Here is a 24,907-nt window from a genome sequence, read left to right as displayed (position 1 = left end):
AAGGATGTATCTTTAAGTTGAACAGATGTGATTATATAGATGTCGTAAAAATAGATGTTGAGATCAAGAAAAATTAAGAGAAAATTGTCAGTTATATGCAATCCTGTCCAAAATTGTACTGAAGAGGTGACACACTGTTTGCCAATTTGTGTGTTGGTATAAAGTTCTTGTGCAGTTTATTAGTTAGTAACAGTGATATTCTATCACACCTTTTGGAGGAGACCTGTTAAGCTTGTGTGCTTAACTGAGGGTTACCAAAAGGGCCTAACAATCTCTGCCCCTTTTTTCTAGGGCTCAATGGGCCTGATGGGGCCTCAAGGGACACAAGGCTCTCCAGGAATAGATGTAAGTAAAATACCTTTGTTAAATCTTCAAGTTGCTCAGAAATCAGAACGTTAATTTGGTGACATCTGCGTGCTGCTTAGATCCATGGATAAACGATGTTCTTTTTCCTCCAAATTTCTCAACGCGCCAGCAGCAACTGACAAAAAGAAGATCAAATGAAGTTTATTTCTACTCATGTGAACCAATCCCAGGGTTCAAACTGGGTCTTAACGATCCAAAATAAGTGTACTTGCTATAAGGAAAAATTGGATAGAAAGAGAAGGTTGTGTGTTCAAGATGCAAAACTCCCTTGACGGAAGTTTTACGTCTAATGAGGAGAAGAGATCAAGTTAGTTACTTGAACATTGCTTTATTTTACCGTCTAAAATATTTGGTATCTACTTTCCTTTTATTCAAGGGTATACCTGGGCAGCCAGGGCATGATGGTGAGCCTGGGGACAGGGTAAGTATCTATCGCACTTGCATTTTTAAGCATCAATATTGCTATGATTGTGCAATTTCCAATTGAATGTCGAATTTTATCCAGAATTGCATTGGTTTTGATTTACGTGGCTCGATGATCGACTAAAAAATGCGAGCCGCTCCAACAACCAATCAGATGCAAAATTGTAACCAATTACTATGTAGTCACTCATTTTCTGTCGCGCCAAATGCTGTTCGCATACTTTTTACTTGGATTTAATTCTTAGTGATTCCTTGTGATATTTTTCTATGGTTCAGATTGGCCGTTGCGATAACCTTGGCCTTAATCTTGAGCAGGCAATCAAAATGCACTCTGTAAATGACGGGGTCTTCCATCATTTTATTGTCGTGTTTCCAATCAGGGTAAATCTGGATTTCCTGGCTTAAGAGGAGCAACTGGATCAAAAGGTGGTCAGGTGGGAATTTGCGTGAATATGTATTTTCATTTTGTTAATAGAAGTTACCTATTCAAATCCTAATATTCCATGTCATCCCTGACGAGTAGATCGTTTTCGCATGACATCACGGAGGCCAATCTCAGCAGTGACCAAACCTTTGATTGGATGCCACGTTGGTGTTCAGGGCAACTCTGTCGGAATTTACCACTTTCATATGCATGCCTACAGTTTCTTTAGCCGCTCAGTATGGGACCGAAAGTGTCCTGTCGGCTTTACGATCGTATTGCTATTGGTCAGTGAGGGTGGTGGCCTGAATTCGCTTTTAATACTATCTGTTTTACTTTTTGTTCGAGTAAAATACTATCTTTGTTCAAGACGACTTTTTCGTTGGGAATATAACATCAGAATGAGCATCATTCGTTCTCGCTTTTGGAAAATGGCACAAAAATATATGCGAACAAGGGAAAGTAAAACGTCCATAGGAACAAAGATTCTTCGGGTGATCACACCTTACCCCTTCGAAAGATGGGGTCAAGATGGAAGGGAGCGGGGTCGATAAGGTTCTAGAGAGAAGTGGAAAACATTACCCTCTCTAAACCCACCCCAGATCTCGGTAATCCTTACTAATGATGACCAATATTAGGATCTAGGGGGGTCTTTTTAAATTGTTTCAACCTCCTTACCTCAACCCTGGACTAACTGGCACTTTTGTCCATCACTGTGGTTTTATAAAAGTAACTGAATTGTAAGAACTGATATTATTATTTTCCAAAGGGTAGGAAAGGACAGATGGGAAGACCTGGGCCCCATGGTATCGCGGGAAAACGAGTAAGTAGTGTATATTTTAATATCTGTCTCATAGGCTCCACACAGAATATCTTTGCATGGGTTGAGATATCTAAGAGGGTCTACACGCGGTTAACCGATAACCGTAAAACAACCATAACAATTAGTCGTTAAGCGTGAAAATTGACAAATCTTAACTGTTAGTCGTAAAAAATGTTAATCATAGAAAACATTTCTGGTGACGACAATGGAAAGATATTCACCGTTAGCCGTAAATTAACCGTTAGCAGTAAAAGCCATCAACTTATTGAGATTCTCATCAGTTTCGTGTTGTAAAAATAAACAGTTCTTAATTTCTTTCCTTGTTTGACTTCCCTTTTTAAAATTGACAGTTTGTATTTTAAACCGTTAGTGAAAAGAATTTCCTGAAACGTTTAGTCCGTGTCAAATTCGTTTGCGTTGTTTCTTGCCAGGGCAGTCAAGGAGCTCCGGGACCGGTTGGAACAGCTGGGGAGCCTGGGGGAATGGTAAGATTTCGTAAACGCGTAAGACTATAAATATATAAAATGGGATAAACTGAAACCGAGGACCATATTCAGTTAAAAATCTCTGTCGAACTGAAATAATTACTTGACTAAAGGATCAGAAAAATGGTATCCAGGAATTTATAGTTTCGACAGTTTTGACAATCTTCGAACCCAAATAATTCAAGAAATATCGCTAGATAAGTAACTTTTATATCCTTCACATTGTGTAGAAACTTACGACCGGTGAAAAAGCTTTGGAGTGAGACAAAAGGTATCGAAATAAAACCCCTACAGGTCTGATGGGAAGGGATCCGGACACTACGGTCTCTTCCACTGGATCCGCCACTGCGAAAGCAGCCGTTAAGTTTTGTCTTTCTGTCCATCCGTCTTATTTCTGTCGGTCTCTTGATTTATGTAATGGTTACATAATCTTCCTCAGGGTAAAAGAGGAGCTGTCGGATACCCAGGTGCAGCCGGAAGAAACGGAAACAAGGTGAGCGGTGATGAATTCTGGTCTAAAATATCATATTTGTAAATTTAAATCTCAACATTACAAAATTAGTACTACCGATGAGCGAGTCCAAACTCGAACATGCGTATCTCAATCCTTTACAATTCAACATCAGTATGGATAATCTCCAACCTGTTCTTTACATGTCTCCCATGTTATTGACCAGAAATATTTATTGAACAATCATTGGTGATCTTTTCCTATATTGGTATTACGTAAAAATTTGTTTCAGGGGTGATACAGTCAAGGGGTTGAAGGGTTATTTTCACAATTTCTGGCTATTAAAAAAACAACTACCGACTGACGAAGATTATAGGAACTGCAAAATCAACTGAACTGACTCGAATCTTTTAAATTTTTTAGTACTTTTAAAATCACAAAGTGACAATGCTCTTTATCTCATCGCAGGGCGATTCTGGTACTCCAGGAATGCCCGGAACTCCAGGAGTTAAGGGAGACGTGGTAAGAATCATAGACGAAATACATGCCTCCCTAAACAATCAGTATTTTATCAGTTTTACTCAGGAAACTGTGATGAAAATTTAAACTATAGGTCAAATCATTTTCTGGTTCATTTCTATTGTTGTTTGTTTGTTTGCTTGTTTTATTTAGGGAGAACCTGGGGATCTTGGGCAGCCAGGACCAAGGGGAATACAGGTACGTAACGTCATAGACGATAGCTTAATAACAGGTGGCTTGCTTTAGCTTTGCAAAAAAATTGCTATCTCAGTAAGATATTTTAAGATCGTTGTCTTCGTGCGTGTCTTCCAGTCCGTTCCGCAGACTTTTAAGGCCTTTGTTTACCTTAACGCATATTTCATTTTCGACGCTGCGCTTTGTTCCTAAACAGGGAGCTCGTGGACCGAGGGGAAAAGCAGGACGCGATGGAGAATCAGGAAAGCCGGTGAGGAGTACTTTTTGCTACCATCAAGTGATACTGGAGGAACCCGACAGGCAGTCAGAGTGTTGGCCGAGATATATCGGTTCCTCCTAAATTATGTTTAGTTTTATTCGCAAACAGATTGACATTCTCTTTATGAACTTTTGCTCAAGAAAGACCCTTTCCCTTTTTTTGAATTGTTATTTATCTTCAAAAACCAAGCGGAAGATTAAACTTTATGGGGATGTCTTGGAAAACAGACATCCTCTCGTGCTGTTAGGGAATCCTGGCGACATGTCGATGGTAACATCGCGATGAACTGGCATCCCACCCAGGGGAGTAGCAATACCCCCAGTCACGTCATGCTACAGACACTGGGATGAGTTGCGGCAGAATGGGGCCACCTGGCTCGAGTGCAGCCTTCCTTCTGTCCCAATCATTTGATTTGCTGCCGTGCAAGCAATGCCGACATTCTTTCTGAGCAAGTTGACCAAACTGGCTAACACCTCGATAGAAAAGATAAATTGCTCACAAAATCGAGTTAGAATTAACAGTAAGATTAAAATCATGACGCTGTTCTGAGTTCCAAGGCTAAGAGGTGTGGCCTTTGTAAGCCCTATTTTTTTCTAACGCAGGAAAGTTCTGGGTACACTTTGCTTCTTTTACAGTGCTTGTAGACGTATTGAAAGTCTTCAAACATCGTATTGGGTGGTTGTATCAAGGCTTTAACTCTCTTTGACTTTCTATGAAATTTAGGGAATGCCTGGCGATGACGGTCGTCCGGGAAGACCTGGAAGAGAAGTAAGCAAAATGAAATAGAAAAAGGATCGATAGAATTTTACGTTCTTCTACCGACGGCAGAAATGTTGGATTTTGAGTCAAAGTAGCGTTTGCGTTCGGTATGCATCAATGTCCGTTGTTTTGTTTTATGCAGGGCTCTCGTGGAATGATGGGAATGCGAGGCTTTAACGGTGCAAGAGGAGAGCGGGTAGGACTTGAGAATTTAAGTTTATTTTTTTGTGAAAATGTAAACAGTTTATGTGAAATGTATTTTAAAGTAACAAACGGGATATTTGTCGTGTGATTACACATTTGTGAACAGTATTTCAGAAGCGATTTAATATCACGATATTATTTGTAAACAGGGTGTGGATGGACGCCCTGGTGCCAATGGACGCACAGGACCTCGAGGAGTAAAGGTGCAGACATTGTAGATATGTGATAATAAAATAAGTTGGATATCATTTAACACCATATTTACATAATGATCGAGCGCGAAATCCGAAGGCCTGGGGTTCGATTCCTCTTGGCACTTAGATTTTTTCTTTTTTTATCTGTTGCACTGTTGCACTCTCGTGACAAAACTAATAACTGACCTTCATTCTAATTGTCCGGGTGAGGAAAGTTCGAAAAGGTTTATTGACGTTAACGTTGACGTTGACGTTGCCTGAGGTTTCAAATACGCAAAAGGAAATCTTCCTCAGAGTCTACTGAGGAGTTTTTAGTCAGTCTTAGCAGTCTGTAGCGAAAAGGTCGTCCGTAAGGGGACGTTGAAATAATGTTAGAAACTATTTTGGGGAGTCTGTATCAAGAGACATTAGGTAGATGTTTATTTTTTAAGCTAGGAGGATATCTATTTGATAGCTTTTAACTCAAGAGGGTGATGAAGGGGTGTGTTTTTATTCTATTGGTATTCAATGCCTTCTTTTCGCCATCTTAAAGGGTGACCGTGGTCGCAAGGGGGCCACAGGAAGACCTGGGAGATCTGGAAGGCGTGTGAGTAGACAAGGACCATCTGTATAAAAGGCTTTCTTTGGAAATCTTTTAGGGGAGTTGGGAAAGAGAGTGTGTCCTTGACGGACTCGTCAAAGGATAGTCAGTGGTTTCCCTAAAATGGGTACAAATGTGTAGTTTAGAACGGCAGGTGGGTCTTGCAGTCGCATTTTCCTGCATTTTGAGGTAAATTCCAAAATATATTACATGGTCAAAATCTTCTACAAAGGGCCAAAGACACCCTAGTCTTAAATCGGCAAAAAATGCATCCTACCAACAAAACAAGGTAATAATTACTTTGCTTAGTGCTCCAAGGGGTGTATCTTAATTTCGTCAATTAATTTGAGTTTTCTTTGACAGGGTCGTCGAGGTAGGATGGGAGGGCCTGGATTTCGAGGAAGTCTTGGATTAAAGGTATTTAACATACTTCTTGTTTGGACCCTGCAATGCTAACTTTTAAACTCTTCTACGCATGCGTTTAACTGTGCGCGGGATGTCATATACATGATGTGAATACGATTTTTTATAGGGTCTATCGGGACCTCAAGGAGCCCCAGGCTATCCCGGCCGCGTAGGGCGTAAGGTGAGGTTTTTCTTTTTGGAAAATTTGTGAACATACTTATTCACAGTCTTGATAGCAGCGGATTTATTTGCAAATGTGAAAGAAAATATGACTTGGACAAGTAGTAAAAGTAACAAAAAAAAAAAATAGTAACGCGTGTATGCTTACCGTATTTCATTTGAGCAACCCTTCATTGATGTGATATTTTAACCGAAGCTTTTGAGCGCTATTTGCTGCATTGTGGTAGACTTAAAGCCTTTAAGAGGAAACAGAATTATGCGGTCTTCAAAGTGCAACGCAGTCCAAATTTGAAATCAAAGATCGCTTTGAAAGAAGTGAAATCAGTGGCTTTAACCATTTATTCCCAAGATCAGTATGCATATTCTCCACATGTTCCCTACAATGTCCTGAGGAGCTGACAAGGAGAATTTGTTCAACAATCAAGAACTTCTTTAGTTCAGGATCAATTCCTTTATTCTCGTGACCTTAAAAGGTGATTCAGTGGTGATATTATAAGGAGAAATTAGATGTTAATCACTCTTAAGGGTCAAAAGGTTTCAGCAAACTTTAAGCTGATAGTGCCTCTCGGTTAGAACTTAATTACTCTCAAATAAAAATAAAATGTTGATAATAATTCAAACATTATCTTTATACTATTTCTATTCCAAAGGGAATCCGCGGAACTAACGGCAAAGATGGAAAGGCCGGAGATATGGTTCGTTTGGTTTGAGTCACTTGTAACTCAGCTTGCTAGCTTATTCTATATAGCTGTACCACCTAGGACCTGTTCTTTTCTCATTCTTTGGGTAACTCAGGAATTTGGTTGTTTTCAACTGAATGCGTCTTCCGTTTATTCCTTAGGGACCCCGTGGATCTCCTGGACCAATAGGACTATCTGGTTCTCCGGTAAACAGGGCATGCGCAGTCAAAAACTAGATTCATGACATACAAATATCAATTTTTTTTAGTTAGGGATCGGCCAGCCCTATGTACAAATTTTAAACATAGTTTTGTATGCTTAGAAACAACAGGTCTTAAATAATGTTACCTCTAAAATTCTTCATTTGTGTTTTTTTGTTGTTATTTTATTTGTTTTTGTTTCGATTTTGTTCGGTAAATATAATTGTGTAAGGAATGTTGTCCTGCTCTTTATTCAATAGGTATTTTTTCCGATTTATTTACTTTTTTCTTTCGTCTCCTGTATTTTTCCTTTTTGCATTATTGCTTCTTCGTGTCTTTGTAATTGTTTGGCATTTTTAACTATTTAACTGAAATCTATTCTTATTTTCATTCAATTCCAATTCTGTTTTGTGCCGAAGGGTATGCCGGGACGCATCGGTGAATATGGATTTAATGGCTTGTCAGGGGCTCCTGTGAGTACGGATTCTTTAAAGACTTGAAAATGTAGAAATGTAGGAACTGTTTCTCTTTCGGGTAACTGACTGAAATAAAGGACGCTCAATTGCATCACAATACCGCAAAAAATTCCTATGCTATCGTTGGTTATTTTAGAAGTCATGAAAGCATGAAATTATTAACTTTGTCGTATTATCCTCTAATTCAGAATAGTAGGGAAGAGGAAATCTCATGACTATTCTAACACAAAGATTTTGTAATTACGGTTTCCCTGCTTATTTTCCATTGTGTTTTAAGCGGTACCAAAAAAGTTATATGGTCTTCAAACACCGTGAGTTACTCGCTTGTGTGGTTGTTTATAAGAAAACTTGGTTTTGACAGCCTGAAATCCCTGAAGGTACGCCACTTAACCCCTACTTTTGTTCGCACATGTGCAGAAGTTTGACCGCTGTGTTGGCTACATGGGGTCACAGTGACGAAGAATTATGTCAAAAATCAGCCCAATTTACGCGATCTCACACGAAACTACCCAGAACAAATGTACGATATTATGTTAATTGGTGGCTGCAGTAGATCTCTTGCCGACTTAAACTTTTTTCCAACAGGGTCCTAAAGGAAAGAAGGGGGTCAAAGGAATGCGCGGCTCGGATGGTAGACCAGTAAGTGAAGCAAACAGTTTTGTGTTTGTGTTTAGTTTACTAAAAGAATGAAAAACAGCAAAACAGCAGCTTCCTTGCCACAGTATGCGTTACCTGGTCAGGGTTTAGTAAGCCTGTATAGCACCCAAAGAACTATTTGACAAACATACAGAGAGTGAAGAATCATATTTTGTGTTCTCCGGCGAACTAGTAGCTTAGAAAATGAACTCGTTTCAGTTTTACGAATAAGGGTTTCATTTGGAGGGTGTTTCACAAACAGGGCACATCCTAAAAAATACTTCCGCGACGCAGGATATTACCTTATCACAGTGTTTGCATTAGATAAACATTTCTCATAGAACCGAGATGAATTTATCGATAAAATAAAGCCACCGTAATGTCTTTTTTTTCGCTTTTTCTAAGGGATGGCCAGGTATGCGCGGACGAACCGGAAGGAAAGGGCCGAAAGGAAAGCCAGTGAGTATTACATGAAGTTCAAGACTCGCTTTTGCATGACCAATTGGTTATGTTTTTCTTAAAATGATTAATTGAATATTTATCACCATGTTGGTTTAGGGTGAAAATGGCTATCCGGGACTTCCCGGAAACAACGGACGAGATGGTCAGCCGGTTAGTAAAGTTGATATTATGTAAATGGCTTGAATTGTGCTTTATTAAATCCATTTTACAAGGTGGATTTGTAGCAGCAAAGGGTGTTTTTTTCTAGAATTTAGTTTATCCGTGGCCTGTCCAGTTGGAGCTTATCTCTTTTTCTGTAGTATGCAGTGACAAGAAGTGTGGCTTTTCTCTCGCGACCGAATGCCGTTTATTCGCGGGTTACCCCACTCCCCTCCCTCCCCAGTACTGCATTAGGCTTGCCTGACAATCCGCCGGTACTCAATCACATTCCTGGGTGGAGGGAGGCACTGTGATAGTAAAGTGTTTTGCTCAAGAACTCAACACAATGACGAGGCCGGGGCTCGAACCCGCGCCACTCGTTCCGGCGTCCAGAGTAACAACTATTAGGCCGCCACGTTTCCAACAAAGATTGTGAAAGATATTTCAGATGAGAACGAAATTGGAGTCCTTTGTATGAAACGTTTTTTCGGAGTACGGGAGTCTCTTCAATGAAATAACTGATGCAAAAGCTCTACGAGCGATTTGGTATAGTAAGGACTATGTTAAGCATTGCAATGTACCTGTAATCGGCAACAAAATTGTTGAGACATTGACTTTTTCAACCCCTTCCATTTACTTTAATATTATCTCTTTTGCCCTTATTAAGTTAACCTCTTCGACCTTCCCCCCCCCAAAAAAAAAAAAAACCAAACAAAAACAAAAAAACAATGTTGTATTGTGATTCCATGAATTTTTTAGCTACATACGGGCAACATTGAATGGGGAGGGGTTCTTGTTAATGATTTAGAATGTGATACAAACAGGAGTGTTATCCTACACACAATTAGAACGCGCTGATTGTGGGTATATTGCCTCTTTAGCGGACATATCCCAAAAGAGAGTTTCCACCGTTCATTATAGAACAAAAACCATTTTTGAATTTTTTTTCTTGTTTAGGGTATGGATGGAAGACCAGGAACCCCAGGATACCCAGGACCCCGCGGCGCCAAGGTGACACGTTTTGAAATGGACATGATATTTGAACTTCTTAGAAACTTCTAGAACAGACAACTGTAATGTTTAAGCGTTTTCTATTGACAGGGGAAGGATGGCGTAAATGGTGCACCTGGAAAGCCTGGGAAGGAAGGAGAAATGGGTCTAACCGGGCGAAGAGGTTCTTCTGGTCTGCCTGGAACTCGAGGAGCGACGGTAAATGCTGAGTTGTATTTCAACTTTGATTTTGACCTGATTCCGCGAAGAATATCGAAGAAGTTCTTAACGTTAGAAAATTTTACGAAGTTCTTTCGACTTTAAAGAGTCCCCTGCAAAAAGTTCCTTGTAATATCGAGGACTCTACTAAACGATCCTCCATAAGGTGCCTAAAGAAGTTCGGGTGGAAGGCGTAATAATTGGCTCTTTTACGTATCTTCCGTTTTGAACACTAGAGTGCGATATTTGAATTTTGCCCGCTAGTTTTTCGATTTCTGATTTTAAACACTAGTTTCCTTTTTTTTTTTTCGGTTTGGGCACTAGAGTCCAATTTTTAGTTTTGGAAACTCGTGTCGGATTTTTTATTGTGGATGCCACTGTTCGATTTTTGATTTTGGACGCTAGTGACACGGCGTGTTTTATTGGAACAAATCTATTAGTTAAGGCTTCAACATTCCTTGTCACCTTTTCAAAACTTGAACTTACTTTGTTTTTCATTGGCTCCAAGGGACCTTCTGGACCAGCCGGACCAGATGGAAACAAAGGATCCCCTGGAATGAAGGTGAACGGCAAGTTGAATTCTATTAATGTAGTTCCAAGAAATGTTATTAAAACAATGTTATGAAATTATGAAATGATATGAAATGTTATTATGAAATGAAGTTATGAAATGTTATTAAAAGAATGATTTTAAGTATTGCATTTGGCGTTGTGCTTGTAGCAGCAAAGTGGAAAGCATCCTATGCGGTGAAAATTAAAGAAACTTTTGAACATCAACCAGTATTTCTTTTTTCTTTTAGGGAAGAAAAGGACCCGTGGGTGTGCGAGGATCGAAGGGCGAAAGCGGTGGTCTGGTGAGTTAATCTGCTTGTTGGTATTGTTTTAAAGCGCAAGTTTTGCCATCTTCATGATTCACCTCGATGATTCCCCAGTAGCGCCTGAAAACAGTAAAAGTCAGGCTCAGCTGTTGTATTTAAAGCGTTCAACTCTTTACAACACTTCAGCTCTTTCTGATGTGTACCAAGTGTGAAGGCTAAGCTAAAGGTGTTTTACATGTATTCTTGGTCAACTTTGCTGTAACCTTGGGGTCAGTAGGAAACCTGCCGCAAGCGTGCTGGCTCAGCTTTTCCTCTATCAGCATGTAATTTGCAACACTGACAGAAAGGGAAAACGACCAGCGGTTATCCACAGATTCCCGGCTTGTTTTTCATTTAAAAATGTATCAAAACGTACTGATGTGTAAAATGTAAACAGAGGTTATGGTTCCCTGAACTGTCGTGCTGCGTCGGAAGAAAATTGAGACAAAAGATTAGCAACAAAAAGTTGATAGGAAAGTTCACTTAGGAAGTAAAGCTGGGTGATCATCACAGTAAGGGTGAGAAAAACTAAGTGGGGGAAACTTGGTGTGGATTATTATTGAAGTAGCCCCCCAAGAGATGGTTTATTTTCTTGCAACTCCAATATTTTTTTTTCCTTAATCATTGTTGTCACTCCCAGTTATCACTTTTGAGTAAATTAAATAACAAATTATGTTGTCGCTCGGTAAAATTTTACGGATTTTCAATGCTTAAATTGAGTGAAAAATTTTTTTACAGGGATCGCAAGGTCCCGAGGGTGATCCTGGAGAACTGGGAAAGCCTGGAGGTGTGGTACGTAATAAATTGATTGAAATTCGTGTATAAACTTATGTATGAATCAGTTTCAAGTTATAATTACCTTTACAACCAACTCACCAGAGCATGAAAAAGCAATTGTGACAATCAAAAGAGTTAGAGATATAATATATATTAGTGGAATGGAGGGGGAAGAAACTGAAACAATTATTAAATTCCATCTATATTTTTAGTTGGGAAAAAATAATTTCTGCGGTATAAATATCTATTGACTTGTTTCATTTGTGAAATAGGGGCTTCGAGGAGCGCCTGGCATGCCGGGAAAGCCAGGATTACGAGGAGCAACAGTAAGTCCGGCACTCCCTGCATAATTACTCTAGTTTATCAATCTACGCAACCACTCAATTTTTCTTCTCAATATACGTATGTGTGCTGCTTCAAGGATTTCTCAGTAAAACGTCACTGAAGGTACTTCGTGTAAAAGCGTCTCTCTAGCTCAAACTCTAGTGCTTCATATTAAATCAATCGAACCCCTTACGGATTCACTCGCCCCCTTACTACAAACCCTTGTTTGACAATGAATCATCAAACTATAACTTAATTAACGAACATGAATGGTTATCTTCATCCACAGTGTACGTATCATGCTTGTGTAATTGAACCGTAAGCATTTCTGTGCCCTCTGGGCCTTTCCTTTAGGAAGGCCGTAAGCACTATGTTACGTGTTGCGGAGGTCCGTTTTTATTATTTGGATTAACTTCCCGATAACAAGCCTGGGTAGTTGTTAAGATCTTTTCATCGTTTTCTTTGTCATCTGCACTCAAGGGTCGAGAAGGTGAAACAGGCCTTGAAGGTAATCCTGGAATTCCTGGAACGAAAGTAAGTGACGTGTACAACTGATACCTTGTTCTTTTGTTTTTAAAGTGATGATTAAATTTTCTTCAGTTATGGTTCCTGGTCTAGATATTCGACCAGAGTTCATTTTATTAGTCAAAGCTAAGTCTGGATCATCGGATAATGAAATTCAAGAGTTTTCATCGACTTAAGCCTTCATGGCTTATGAGTCATTATAACACGTGCGCGAATGAAAACGAGTTAAACCAGAAGTGCTATTGTACTTTCTAACATTCCGTTTGTTCTAACAAAATAAAGTCGGGAAGATTTATCCATAGCTTGGGGTGTTTTTAATAAAAACAATTATTCCACTCGCGCTCCACTCTCTAAGGGCCTCATTGGCTATCTATCATCTCATATTCAACACGCTTGCGGAATAAATGTTTGAAACTTTGTAATCTTTCAGGGAGCTCGAGGAAGATATGGAAAATCAGGGAAACCTGGTCTACCCGGTCCTCCGGTCAGTTGTAACGGCATGATTCATGCATACCGCTAGTATTTCACATATCGTAAAAAGATGGATCTCGCTTTCACACAAACACTTTTTTGAAACAATGTAATTGTTATAAAATTACGGCAAGAACAGCGCCCCCAAACATCATAAATTTATTGAAATACCATTGAAGATATTAGTATCCCAGCCATTTCCCAGTTTAAAGTGGAATTAAATCATAATTTTTTTTATAGTAACAGGTTTGCATGTCTAAACCGATTCTCCGCTCAGAACGCCTACCACATTTAATGTTTTGCATGTAATTTGCGAAACTGAATAGCGTCCACTACAACCTGGCGGCCCAGTATTTCCCTGCAGCCTTTTACTTTCTAAATTGTTGACAGCCCCGCAATCTTGTTTTCATTTTCTTGTGTTCCCTTGAAGGGAATGAGTGGTCAAGATGGCATATCCGGCCCCCCCGGACAAGACGGCTCAGTTGTGAGTATATTTCAGCTTTGACGGAAGGAACCGTTTGTACTTTCCTGTAGCTCGTCACCTCAATTTAAAATTAAAATAACAAGAGCTAAGGAAATTGAGGAAACAAAAATAATTTGTCTAAAAAAATTGAAACAAAAAAAAAAACCCTTTAAGTTCCCTCCTCTAGCCCTAAGGTTGCAAAGATCTGAAATGTAATATTCCAAAGTAGAGAACGTAGATTTCTCTTTTGGAGCTGAATTTCGAATATGTATTTAATAGTTCTTCACCAAGGCCGAGCTATAGATCCATGTCATCGTTTATCGGAAACTATTTATTTCTACTTTGTTAACCCTGGCTCGTTTAGTTTAGTACAAACCGTTGAGCTAGCCAGCCAGCGCGTGCGAAGGGCACTTTCCACATACGTGCTTTAGAGATAAAAGCATACATGGATTAAATAATATTAAAGATCACCCCTGATGAAGGCACTAGACAGGAGTGTCGAAACGTTGGGTCTATGAATTGTAACTTCTTCCATTACATTCATTAAATCTATAAACTAGAGTAGCATCAAACCAGGTCTGAATATACATGGATATTTGTTCGCGGACATTATCTACGCCGAACATATTCCGATAGCGAAGCTCGAAGAAAACTGTTGTCGGGTTTGCGCTTTGGCAGCAAAAAGGGAAAAATTATCTTAATGGCTCGTAAAGTAGTTTCAAATTGTCTTTTTCAGGGTTTTCCGGGACCCACTGGGCCGATGGGTCCCAAAGGACATGTCGGACTTAATGTACGTACGTTTTAAACCCTAAGTTTACATAATGGCTTCCTAGAATGCCTAGCCCCATCCCTGGCGCTTAAAATGTTAAGATTAACTTTATTCAACGACTGACATATACGGAATTACCACAGTAGGAAGACTACTCTTAATTTTATCGCGACGTACATGATAACTTGTTTTGTTTTTTTTAAATTGAGTATGTAAATTAGCCAACGTAAAGATTTTCCAAAGCTAAAGTTTCCACGTCAACGTGGATACAAGTTGGAACATAACTGCTAACAAGGCCAAAATTTAATATTTAATACTTTCCATAGGATTATCCTAATTATACTTAATACTCTCAACCTTTTTATAGGGCTTCAATGGTTTTGCAGGAAGAGGTGGAGCACGAGGAGAAGACGGTGAATCGGTAGAGTGTTATTTTTTATTCAGTTGGGGTGTTTGTGTTCTTTAGACGATCCTCAATGGTTGATGAGTTTCAAGAGTGAGGGTGTTTTAAGCTCAAGATGGGGGTGTTTTAAACTTCCAATTTTACGTTTCGGTCAGGATCATTTCGGGTTAAGGTAGAGTTTGTACTCTAGGCGAGTGGCCCATCCAGCCGTGACTTATCCCGCTTTCCTCAGCATGAAGCGATTAGGAGAATTAGTACTCCCCCCAGGATAGGATACCAGTCCATCCAGTTACCCCCTCCCCCCCTCTCCCCAGCATCTCATTAGGCTTCCCTTACAAATGGCCGGTATCTACTTATATTCCGGGGTGGAGATGAAGGTAAAGTTTTTTGCCCAAGAACACGACACAGTGGCCCGGCTAAGTCTCAAATTCGGACCTCTCGACCCAGAGTCCAGCAACTGCGTCTCCCATCATATCGGGTAAACAAAGGCTTGATTTATGAAATCTTTTCCTATTTTTAAGGGCGATCAAGGTCCAAAGGGAGCTGGTGGTATACCTGGAGAACCTGGTTTAGCAGTGAGTTGATCTGTTTGAACATGCTTTTGGTTCTTATGGCTTCACCTCCATGTCCTTATTTCTTTAATGGACCCTAGCGGAAAATATTTGGCTCGAGGTCATGACGTAGAGAACGAGCGTAGAGAGGACCGAGAGCCAATTGCTTTGCCCTCCAGCCCGACCAAACTCAATCAATAAGCACTATTTCTTCTTTTCTCTCTCTTCCTTTCTTCCTTCAGCTTGCATCTCGAATGGTCGGAAGACTTTTCCAAACCTGCTCACCTCGTCGTGTTTCGTGTACGGCTCTCATTCGTGGCGTCGCGGGGGTCGCATTCTACACCTTTCTCGCCCTTACGTTCTAAGTTTTTATCTCGTCTGTTGTAGGGATATCCTGGCAAAACTGGAGATCAAGGAGCAGACGGCCGCCTAGGGAGAGATGTGAGTTTGTAGTTCAAATTTTATCATTTGTTTCGTTCTTTGGTTGGTTTTATTGACTTACTTGTTCATCGGTTGGACGGAGAAAATTTAATTTCGAAGATTGGGAATCTTTTAGTTGTGCCCCATAAAGGTTACAGGTGGAAGCTACTTTGAACAATATCCCTAAAGAGAAAACTCTGCATGTGTGACTTGGCGAATTGCATTCGGGCGCCTTCCAGTTTAAGCCTTACTTGTCAGATCTTTGTCAGGTCCTGAACGGGGCGAGATACTATTTACATCCGAACAGCCCAAGGGGAAGAAAAATCGCGCGTCAAGAGTTTAATTTCGGACTTTTTTTTGGTATATTGAAACAAACTATGCTTTTTTATTTTCAATTAATCACCTCAGTGTCGGTGAAAGTGGTGGATATTTTACCTTGCTGCTTCGCAGTTCGGTAAATATCCTCCACTATTTACCTCCACTTCGGTAAATAATTGTTAATTACTACTACAATTTTTTACAGGGTCTACCTGGTTTAGACGGAACACCCGGAGAGAATGGCGCCTTAGGAGAACGGGTACTTTATTTACGAACTTATTTTAAATGCTTATTTTTAAATGAGTCAGCATTTACGGTTAAGTTTGTTGCTTACTTTCAGGGAGATGTCGGAAACAATGGGACTGATGGAGCTATAGGACCTCCCGGTGAAATGGGAAGAATGGGGGAAGCTGGGGATAAAGGCATTCCAGGGTTCTCAGGTGAACCGGTAAGACCTTTAGTATGAATCGTGAAGTGCGAATAGTAAACCTTGAAATTTGATATGTTACATGTGAAGTTTGAAACGTGGGGCGCGAACCGTGAAGCGTAAAATTTGAGCTGTGACGTGTGAAGTACGAAGTGTGATGTGGAAACAGATAAGCGCTATGCCATGCGCAAGATATGATTTTCGAGGGAAGAATTGTGCTCGGTGATAGAATTCCCTAAAGCTTTTGGCATAATGCGATATAGCTGCGCTATAATATAAATTTGTGTTTGCACAATGTGGCAGAGATATTTTCGGCACCTTCTGAGCAGATTCGCACTGTTATGAGAAATAGCTAGTTGGAGAAAGTGTTTCTTGCTGAACACGTGCGCAGCCCCTCTCGAAAAAAAACTCCAATTGAAAGATCCAAAAAGACCTCCTCTTGCCTCTCCAACCATTAAATTTCAGGCAAGTTTAGAATTCTTGTAAACGTGCTCTTAAGTGTTGCTATTTAATTAACTTGAATAAGTGGTTTTATGTTGAAGGGTCGCTAAAACCCTAAGAATTTCATTTATGAACCTCTTTACTGCAGAGGAAAAAGTTGTTAAGTGTATGCGACCATCTTCATATTCTTCCTTGCGTTACAGCTGAACGTTCCGAGAGAAATTTTACAAATACGACGTTCATTTGGACTTTACTGATCACCACTTTTTTTGTCCTTTCGCGCTTTTATAGACCTTACACGTTTGCCGCGATTTATGCTTAATGCATAATTATTAATTAACCAAAAGCCGTGTTATTCTAGCCAGATTCTAATACCAGGCGAGTAATTTTCGTTCTTGCTTGTTTTTTTTTGTCATCAAGGGTGATTTGGGTTCCGACGGAGATGAAGGGGTATTCGGACACAAAGGACAACCTGTAAGTTATCCTGCTTCGTTAAAAAAAATGAATGTAACCTCTCATCTTTTCATCCTGATGAAATGTACTGCGAAGCTAGGCTCCTAGAAAAAACAACGTGTGCCTGCAAAGCTCCGGTATCAGAAATCTGAGGAACCAAGGGCTTTAAAGCGTTAATAAATGGACAATTCATCGGGTCACGCGGCTTGCCTTTGATAAGCCGGCTCTGCTAAAGCCCAGCCCGAGCACGAGAACTCAAGTGGTGCTCCTTGGAAATGCAGTAGCGGTGAAGCCCTCCTTTCACCAAATTCTGATCCTATATCAGACCTGGTCTCTGAGATCGAAACCCTTTTTCAGAGCTACATGTCACAATAAAGTCACATATAAATTAAACGTGTCGCCGATTGTGGCTTCTGAAAGTTGTGACTAGTCTGTTCCATCAGCACTGGAGTCAGGATTTGGTCAAATTCACCCATAATTCCACTCTCTGTTATATTGTGCTTACTTTCGGTTTGTTTGTGTGTTTGTTTGTTTTGTTAGGGTTCAACACATAAATACGTTCATATGCTCAGGTGGCACTTTCAAAAACCACACCCAATTTTTATCACAACCACCTTCAAATCTGTACCGTACCCTCTGTTTTGCTTGAGAACAGTCTTAATATTTTCCTTCCCCCGCATTCAGGGTCCTATGGGAATACAAGGTGATGAAGGAGAGACTGGGCGAGCAGGTCGGCAAGTAAGTTTACTTTTTAGTGCTGAGTTGGTCAGCCTTCGGACCCAACTGGTTCATTGATTTATCGATTAACATTTATTGTTTATAATTGTAATTACCAGTACTATTTCTTAATACATTAGTACATTTTTGTGAACAGATGTCATCGTTTAAGATTTACATATCAATTTTGTATGATGATTTGTATTCCTATGTGCATAACTAACAATATCGAAAACCTTTCAAGTCTAATTTTTGTTTTACATGCCTAGGGTGATCCAGGATTATTAGGACTTCCGGGAATCCCTGGTCCACCTGGAGAAGAGGTAATGTTTAATTTTCTACTAGTAGAAAACTTATCTTTGGGATATTGGATGTGGATGTTTTAGTGCTTAAGTGTAGGGGGGCAGTACGTGATTAGTATTCATATCGCAATGTTACTTTGGAATTATGTTCACGAAGAAAACATGTTGCACTTGCTTTACGTATGCACAAAGTTGACGGTACCCTTCACCCATGATTATGTTCATGCTAATTGGTGATCAGATCAATTTTTTTTACTATAATCTTTAAGGGTTTACAACCCTTGATAACCCAAGCATTACTTAAAAACCGATTCACATCTCCAATACCAAGTACACAGGGCAGGAAATCAACTTTGTTATGAAATTTCGTTTATTTTAATAACTTCATGGGTTTAATATGTAAATTTTATATTGATGCAAAGTTTACCAACTTGTTCTAAAAAGAAAAGTATCTATTTTACAGGGGAGGACAGGGGAGCCTGGTAGCCAAGGATCAACCGGCCCTACCGGACCCAAGGTGAGTGACGCTGGTAAGAGGCTTTTGATTGGTTGGTCAAAGTAAATCACATTTAAAACCTACAAGACTGGTATAAAGATTTCCCTGCCATTCGATATTAGACGTGGGGATTCGGGAATATTCACTCTTTCTGTGTCTTTTCGTTATCACTCATCTCAACTTCGTTCTCGTCTCTCTCTCATTTCGCTTGGGAAAGAGGTCGTACTTATCCATAGCTGTCTTTCTACTTAAGGGCGTGATGGGGCCTCAAGGACCACCAGGCCCTCCCGGTTATGGCGGTATGGAGGTAAGATGATAATAACAGATACTAAATCGCACCTGTTGTCCCTCAGGGAGAAGCTGGGGGGTTCGTTTTCTGATTTTCCTGATAACGACCGATTCGAAAAAGTTGATTTTTGTTGGACATGGCAATAAACATGATGGAGATTTGAAACTCAAGCGATGAAATAACTAAGAAATGATATAAGCTGTATTGATCTTGGAGCCACTGTTCCTTAGATTGGGATTTTAAGAGGGTTTTCGGACGCGTGAAGTTACTTGGATTTCCGTGGAACGGGCCCGTGTTCGTTCGAGTGAGGCTCATAAAATCAGTCCAATTGTATCACCAATACAAACCAGTTTGTTAGATAATGTTATACTACTGCACTGATCTTAAAGGCTGAGTCTTCTCAAACACATTACTGTACAGAATTTGTATCATACTTATGCTTTGTGAATTAAAATCTAGGGGCGACTTGGGCCTGAGGGTGAATATGGTGAGCCGGTAGGTGTTTAAACTGTTGTTTTACCCAGTTTACATAGAATCGGAATGACTTGAATTATCCATATCAGAATCATTTGTCACTCAGCACATTTCTACGCAACTTTTTCCTTTAAAACCCGCAAACTGTGACATTTATTCCTTTTTTAATTTAACGGTCAGCAGGAAATGCTTTTCCTAAAATTGAGAACGAAAATGGTTCTCATCACAAATTTCGCTCATCTAGTGCCACAAACTTTGTTTCCACAAAATGCAAAATCTGGCGAATCTTCGATGTAAAACTCGTGCACAATGTTGATGCCTAACGGTATCTACCATCCAATGGGTACATCTACTTCGCGGCTCGAGGTTAATCATTAATCAACAAGAAAAACATCGAGAGAATAGCATGCTTTGTTTTAGTAACTGCGTAGATTTGTTTATACAACACAGTGATCATATCTTTTCTGTGTTCTTCTTCAGGGACCAAGAGGACCTCCCGTAAGTGCGCCATTCATAATAAATAGGACGCAGAGATCGAGGCCTTGATCGTTTTTGATAATAGCTATATGATGATGGTCTTGAGACTTCACATCATGCTTTTGTATTGTGACTTTTACTGCTTCCAATTACTTTTTCGGTCTCTATTCTAAGCTGTTAACGTTATCACTGAAAGTGAATATTTTCTTTTGGTTTTGTAAAATTGATAAAATTGATACATCCAAAACTGTGTCCATTTGAACTTGACATTTTTTGTCACGTGTTTCTTCATCCTTTCCCTGTCCACCCTTCAATCGATCTATTTTGCTTTCTTGAACTAATTCGCCTCATCGGTCGTTTGTTCTTTAAACTATTCACCCCTCGATGTTTTTTAATTTTTTTTTGTATAAAAATATATTTTCAAGTTATTCGTGTCAAGTAATACGCGATAAGACCATTATTTTCATTTTGCTTTTTCTAACTTTCTAGGGGTATGACGGAGTACCGGTATGTTATATTCTACTATTTATTGTTTTTTTAAGTGGTATTTTCTTTACACTCTATTAAGTCTTTTTGTTGTTGTTGTTTATGCGCTCTCTCTGATTCATGAAATCACTTATTGTCGTACACAGGGTGACCCAGGCCCTCCTGGTCCGCCAGGCGAGAAGGTATGTAATATGTACTGACACATTGACAGTTTGTCTGTGCTCATTTATACTCCTGGGTGGAAAGAGGTGTTGTGAGAGTAACCTGGTCCTCACTACCCACAGTTCAGCGCTGTAACCGTTCGGCAACCGTGTCACCCTCTCTGCATCCATCCCTCCTGTTTTATCTGTCAGGCAGCGAGAGTGTTTTCGCAAGGAGGCATTTTATCATCCACTGAATCAGACCAGAGTAGGGTAGTTAACACTACAGCACATAGTGATAATGCTATCAAATATGAACGACAGTGACATTGTTTTAATACCTTGTCTTCTAAATCCGCAGGGGCCTCCAGGGCAATATATCTACCCGCAGCCGGTATGTTAATATTGTCTTCCACAACCGTCGTTTTGGCTCGTAATGCCGCTCGCTTCTTGTTGAGTAACGAATCGAACTTAAAACTATCAGGAATCCAGCAGGTCAACTTCTATTCGAAATTTTGTAGAGAACAAGAACTGTTACAGTCGAAAGCTATAGAGTTTAGAAAGGGGACGAAATTACTGCAATGGAAGTAGGAACGCTATTGGAAACGATGGAGAAACGTGTAAACATGCAATCGATAAACCCCCTAATTGTGGTCTTTTCGTTGTTTCCATTAAGCCTTTTCCGAGAGAGTATTCACTTAGATAAAGCAAGTCTATCTTAAAATCGGTGGTATATTTGCTCACATCAGGATTGTAGTATCCGTCACTCCGCACGCGGTGCAAACCTACACCGCATCACGTGATATTTCATTGAACTAGTTTTATCTAACGTGGCGCGTGTTCATTGATGGTCTTACAAGGGTGAAAAGAAAGGATGTATGACTGACAGTTAAAATTCACTTTTGAATCTTTGAATCGTTTATGAAATCATTCAGATTTAAACTAAAAAGCAAGGAAGCTGCAGGCATTGATGGGGGCTTCCAGAACGTTATTAACGGTCAGGTTCAAAAAGCCATTTAATACGTGTGAGGCAAAAAAATCTGCCGCGTTTTAAAAATCATCGCATTTTACGGTTATTTGTCAAACTGGATCTCGTAATATGGACTTACCTCCCTTCTCGAAACTTTCGTTTCCAATATATTCCAGCCTGGTATTTCCACCGGAGTGAACAAGAAGGGTCCATTCTCCAATCGTCGGCTCTACTCGAGTAACCAGGTAATTTAATAAGTCAATTGTTTTGTTTGCTTGATTCAAATAAAGTGGAGCTTAACTTTTTGGACACATCTATAAAAAAATTAGGTAAAAAGAAGTCTCTACCCAAAATAGTTGTCCCGCTAGCTTTGTATCCGTTACATTTACGTAGGGGGAAAAACCTAATCAGTGGGGAGTTTCTCTAGTTCCGTGGATATCGATGGCCCCTTCAAGGAAGATCCACTGTAATTTGGTCGACTTCCAGACTTGTATAATATGAAACAGCTGATCTTTTACGATAGGCATGTCAGAGCAGATGCTACTTTGGCAATTGAAGATTGTAGCTAGAATTTTCCTTGAGAGTCCAACTCTTGTATCTCGTTGGCATAACTGGTCAGGCTGTTCTATGATGATGAGTTGTGGGAAGAGGGGTTACATGTGCCACACCACTTCAACCTCCCCCCCTCCCTCCCCCCCTCCCTTCCTCCCTACTTTTTAGTTACCCTCTTTCTGTTCAGTCTATCAAGAAAGATAATTTGTTACCTATAATTTGCGAGCACTTATTGTGACTAACATAAAGGAAATGATTGTATCTGTTTTTTTCCCGTTTTTCTCTGTAAAGGGGAGAGACAAAGAAACCAACACCGCTGACGATCAACTGCAGTTAGACGTGGGTGACTTTCTTACCCAAAATTATACTTTTAATATTTGCACTTAAAATCATGCTTTTTTCAAAATTAATGATCATAGTTTTTTTTAGATGTCACAAGCAATAGATTACTACCTGACTGCTCTTAGCTATGCCGTCGAGAATTTCAGAACACAAAACGGCACCAGGCGATACCCTGCACGTTCATGTCGAGAGCTTCATCTTGATTATCCCGAGTATCTAAGTGGTATGTAAAAATTGACCTGATATCATATTTAGTTTTCTCTCACACAAGTCCAACTTTGTCATCAACAAAACTTCCTCAATGGAAACATTTTGAAAGGGCTTGGGATCTGACTAATGTCTCTATTCTAGGAAGATACTGGATTGATCCAAACGAGGGTTGTATCGATGATGCGGTTCAGGTTTATTGCGACTTTGAGGAGCAAGTCAACTGCATAGAGCCCAGAAACCATAAGGTTGGAACTCTTCCTATACTTTGAACGCCTCTTTATTGTTTGGTCTCTCTAGATTATTTTCATGAAAATGTTACAACTAACTCTCTTTATGGACGATGTCGCACGAGATCAAACACCTTCCCATCTTTGGGTGGAGTGAAAGAACTGAAACTGCTCTTTGAAATGTTTGCAATATGTGTGAAATGCTCAGTATTATCGACACTCGTTTTCAGGTTTGTAAATTATCACACTTCTTCTCTCTCTTAGATCACGATTCCGACCCTCTCTGCCAATCAGTGGATAAGCGAAGTCAACCTTCAAACAGAAACGGTAAGTTGATTTGCCAAATGTGAACAGGACTCTGGGTTCATCGAGGAATCAGCTCAGGTTAGATAAGTACGTTTTGATTTCAGGCAATGCAAGGAACGAATTCCCTAGAGAAGGTACGGAATATGAAATCCCCTCTGCCTGACCACACTGTGCTTGCAATATTTCTTTGTCGGGATACCGGTGGTGGGAAAATGAAATGAATGATTGGAGATATGGTTTCTTAAAACTGCGTTAATTCTGTTTTTTTTCTCCACAGTTTGAATACAAGGCAACGACTGGCCAAATTAATTTTCTAAGACTCTTGAGCAAAGGAGTGTATCAGAACATAACGTATTCGTGCTTCAGAGAAAATGATAACGACTGCACCATTGAACTTCAAGGAGAAAATGAAATGGAATTCAGATCATCAGAGCGAACTAAGCCCAGCTTTGTTTCCACAGATTCCAAGGTTTGGATGAATCATCAGTTTTTCCATTCCTTCGTTTCTCTTCGTCCATGTTTATTTGTCTTCTCTCGCCTTCGTGCGTTTGTGGCCTCGAAGCTTCGACCCTTTGTCCCTCCATTCCTTCGTTTCGTCTCTCCTTCGTGCCATGGTACCACTGTGCCTTCGCTCCTTCTTTCCGTCGTTTTTTCGTTTTTCGTTCCTTCGTTCTTTCGTTCTCTCGTTCCTTTTTTCCTTCCTTCCTTCGTTCCTTCGTTCTTTCGCTCCTTCGTTCCTTCGTTCCTTCGTTCCTTCGTTCCTTCGTTCCTTCGTTCCTTCGTTCCTTCGTTCCTTCGATGTTTCGGTGCTTCTTTGCGCCGGTGCTTAGTTCATTCGTTCCTTTTTACCTCGTTTCTTCATTCCCTTGTTTCTTCGTGCCTTTGTCCCCTTTGCCTTCCTTTTTTCTTACATCCTATACTTTTCGATTTATTTATTATTATTTATTCGTTTGTTTGTTTAGGAGAACGAGCTCTCGGGTCGTCAAGCAGTTATGGAAATCAATACAAAACGCACAGGTGCTTTACCAATAGTGGACTTTGCCCGAACTTACGTCAGTGAATCAACAGGGCCTTTCCGTCTTGAGATTGGACCCGTGTGTTTTATGTATTAAAGTTATGGATCTGGACTCCCTCTAGTATTTTACTTCTCTTAAGTCAAAGACATAACAGCTGGGCTATCACCCTAGTAGCTTTTTAAAAACATTTCCTAATTCGATGTCATCATCTTAGTATAGTACGTTGTAATCTAAAGACTGAATTTTTAACGGAAATCTTTGTGTTGTACTAATCATACGCTTTATTATTTAAATTATAGTGGAGTAAAAAATCCTCTTGTAGTCCTTTACCTTTCATCTGAACCTTCCCTTATTCTCTCATTTCAAAGGAGTGGTATGTCTCATAAACTTTATTATTTTCATATCCGCCACTAAGACGTTTCCCTTAAATTATGGCACGCTGCCTTTTACAGTAACTAAGAGCAACTGTGCTTAAATTCCATGTTTACTTTTAATGGTGGATATAAAAGTATTTTGGTTTATAGAGCATACCTCTTTACTAAACTTGAAGCCTATGAATTCAGCGGATTTTGAGGAAGGTCACATCGAAGATCTCGTTTTCATGTTTTCCTTTGGAAAAATCATCCTACCCTATTTTCT

At 39.9% G+C, this 24,907-nt stretch overlaps 1 protein-coding gene across 3 annotated transcripts in view; it reads left to right on the top strand.

The window, feature by feature from the left end:
- The window catches only part of LOC113680952 (uncharacterized), a 35,415-nt gene extending 10,834 nt beyond the window's left edge, over positions 1–24,581 (top strand). The window contains exons 19-71 of one of the 3 annotated variants that reach the window (XR_016179555.1): positions 292–345; positions 743–787; positions 1,170–1,223; positions 1,980–2,033; positions 2,465–2,518; positions 2,958–3,011; positions 3,438–3,491; positions 3,642–3,686; positions 3,880–3,933; positions 4,666–4,710; positions 4,844–4,897; positions 5,055–5,108; positions 5,632–5,685; positions 6,043–6,096; positions 6,212–6,265; positions 6,915–6,959; positions 7,106–7,150; positions 7,564–7,617; positions 8,206–8,259; positions 8,662–8,715; positions 8,815–8,868; positions 9,814–9,867; positions 9,958–10,065; positions 10,574–10,627; positions 10,866–10,919; positions 11,661–11,714; positions 11,972–12,025; positions 12,504–12,557; positions 12,979–13,032; positions 13,450–13,503; positions 14,219–14,272; positions 14,619–14,672; positions 15,176–15,229; positions 15,593–15,646; positions 16,149–16,202; positions 16,284–16,391; positions 17,232–17,285; positions 17,949–18,002; positions 18,251–18,304; positions 18,747–18,800; positions 19,033–19,086; positions 19,528–19,563; positions 20,023–20,040; positions 20,509–20,526; positions 20,652–20,687; positions 21,007–21,039; positions 21,792–21,860; positions 22,459–22,506; positions 22,597–22,732; positions 22,865–22,964; positions 23,211–23,273; positions 23,530–23,721; positions 24,215–24,581. Coding sequence is in view for 1 of the 3 variants with exons in the window: in XM_089181678.1 (XP_089037804.1) it covers positions 292–345; positions 743–787; positions 1,170–1,223; positions 1,980–2,033; positions 2,465–2,518; positions 2,958–3,011; positions 3,438–3,491; positions 3,642–3,686; positions 3,880–3,933; positions 4,666–4,710; positions 4,844–4,897; positions 5,055–5,108; positions 5,632–5,685; positions 6,043–6,096; positions 6,212–6,265; positions 6,915–6,959; positions 7,106–7,150; positions 7,564–7,617; positions 8,206–8,259; positions 8,662–8,715; positions 8,815–8,868; positions 9,814–9,867; positions 9,958–10,065; positions 10,574–10,627; positions 10,866–10,919; positions 11,661–11,714; positions 11,972–12,025; positions 12,504–12,557; positions 12,979–13,032; positions 13,450–13,503; positions 14,219–14,272; positions 14,619–14,672; positions 15,176–15,229; positions 15,593–15,646; positions 16,149–16,202; positions 16,284–16,391; positions 17,232–17,285; positions 17,949–18,002; positions 18,251–18,304; positions 18,747–18,800; positions 19,033–19,086; positions 19,528–19,563; positions 20,023–20,040; positions 20,509–20,526; positions 20,652–20,687; positions 21,007–21,039; positions 21,792–21,860; positions 22,459–22,506; positions 22,597–22,732; positions 22,861–22,964; positions 23,211–23,273; positions 23,530–23,721; positions 24,215–24,364 (3,180 nt within the window). In the remaining 2 variants the exon portion in view is untranslated. Of the gene's footprint in view, positions 1–291; positions 346–742; positions 788–1,169; positions 1,224–1,979; positions 2,034–2,464; positions 2,519–2,957; positions 3,012–3,437; positions 3,492–3,641; positions 3,687–3,879; positions 3,934–4,665; positions 4,711–4,843; positions 4,898–5,054; positions 5,109–5,631; positions 5,686–6,042; positions 6,097–6,211; positions 6,266–6,914; positions 6,960–7,105; positions 7,151–7,563; positions 7,618–8,205; positions 8,260–8,661; positions 8,716–8,814; positions 8,869–9,813; positions 9,868–9,957; positions 10,066–10,573; positions 10,628–10,865; positions 10,920–11,660; positions 11,715–11,971; positions 12,026–12,503; positions 12,558–12,978; positions 13,033–13,449; positions 13,504–14,218; positions 14,273–14,618; positions 14,673–15,175; positions 15,230–15,592; positions 15,647–16,148; positions 16,203–16,283; positions 16,392–17,231; positions 17,286–17,948; positions 18,003–18,250; positions 18,305–18,746; positions 18,814–19,032; positions 19,087–19,527; positions 19,564–20,022; positions 20,041–20,508; positions 20,527–20,651; positions 20,688–21,006; positions 21,040–21,791; positions 21,861–22,458; positions 22,507–22,596; positions 22,733–22,860; positions 22,965–23,210; positions 23,274–23,529; positions 23,722–24,214 lie in introns of those variants that run through there. The other 2 variants (XM_089181678.1, XR_016179556.1) reach the window with 2 other exon arrangements.
- The last annotated feature ends 326 nt before the right edge of the window (positions 24,582–24,907 follow it).

Source organism: Pocillopora damicornis, chromosome 9 (assembly GCF_964200805.1).
Source record: "Pocillopora damicornis chromosome 9, jaPocDami1.2, whole genome shotgun sequence".
Classification (NCBI taxonomy): Eukaryota; Metazoa; Cnidaria; class Anthozoa; order Scleractinia; family Pocilloporidae; genus Pocillopora; species Pocillopora damicornis.
The sequence above is the reverse complement of the archived record's forward strand: the minus strand, read 5'-3'. Positions and strand labels throughout refer to the sequence as shown.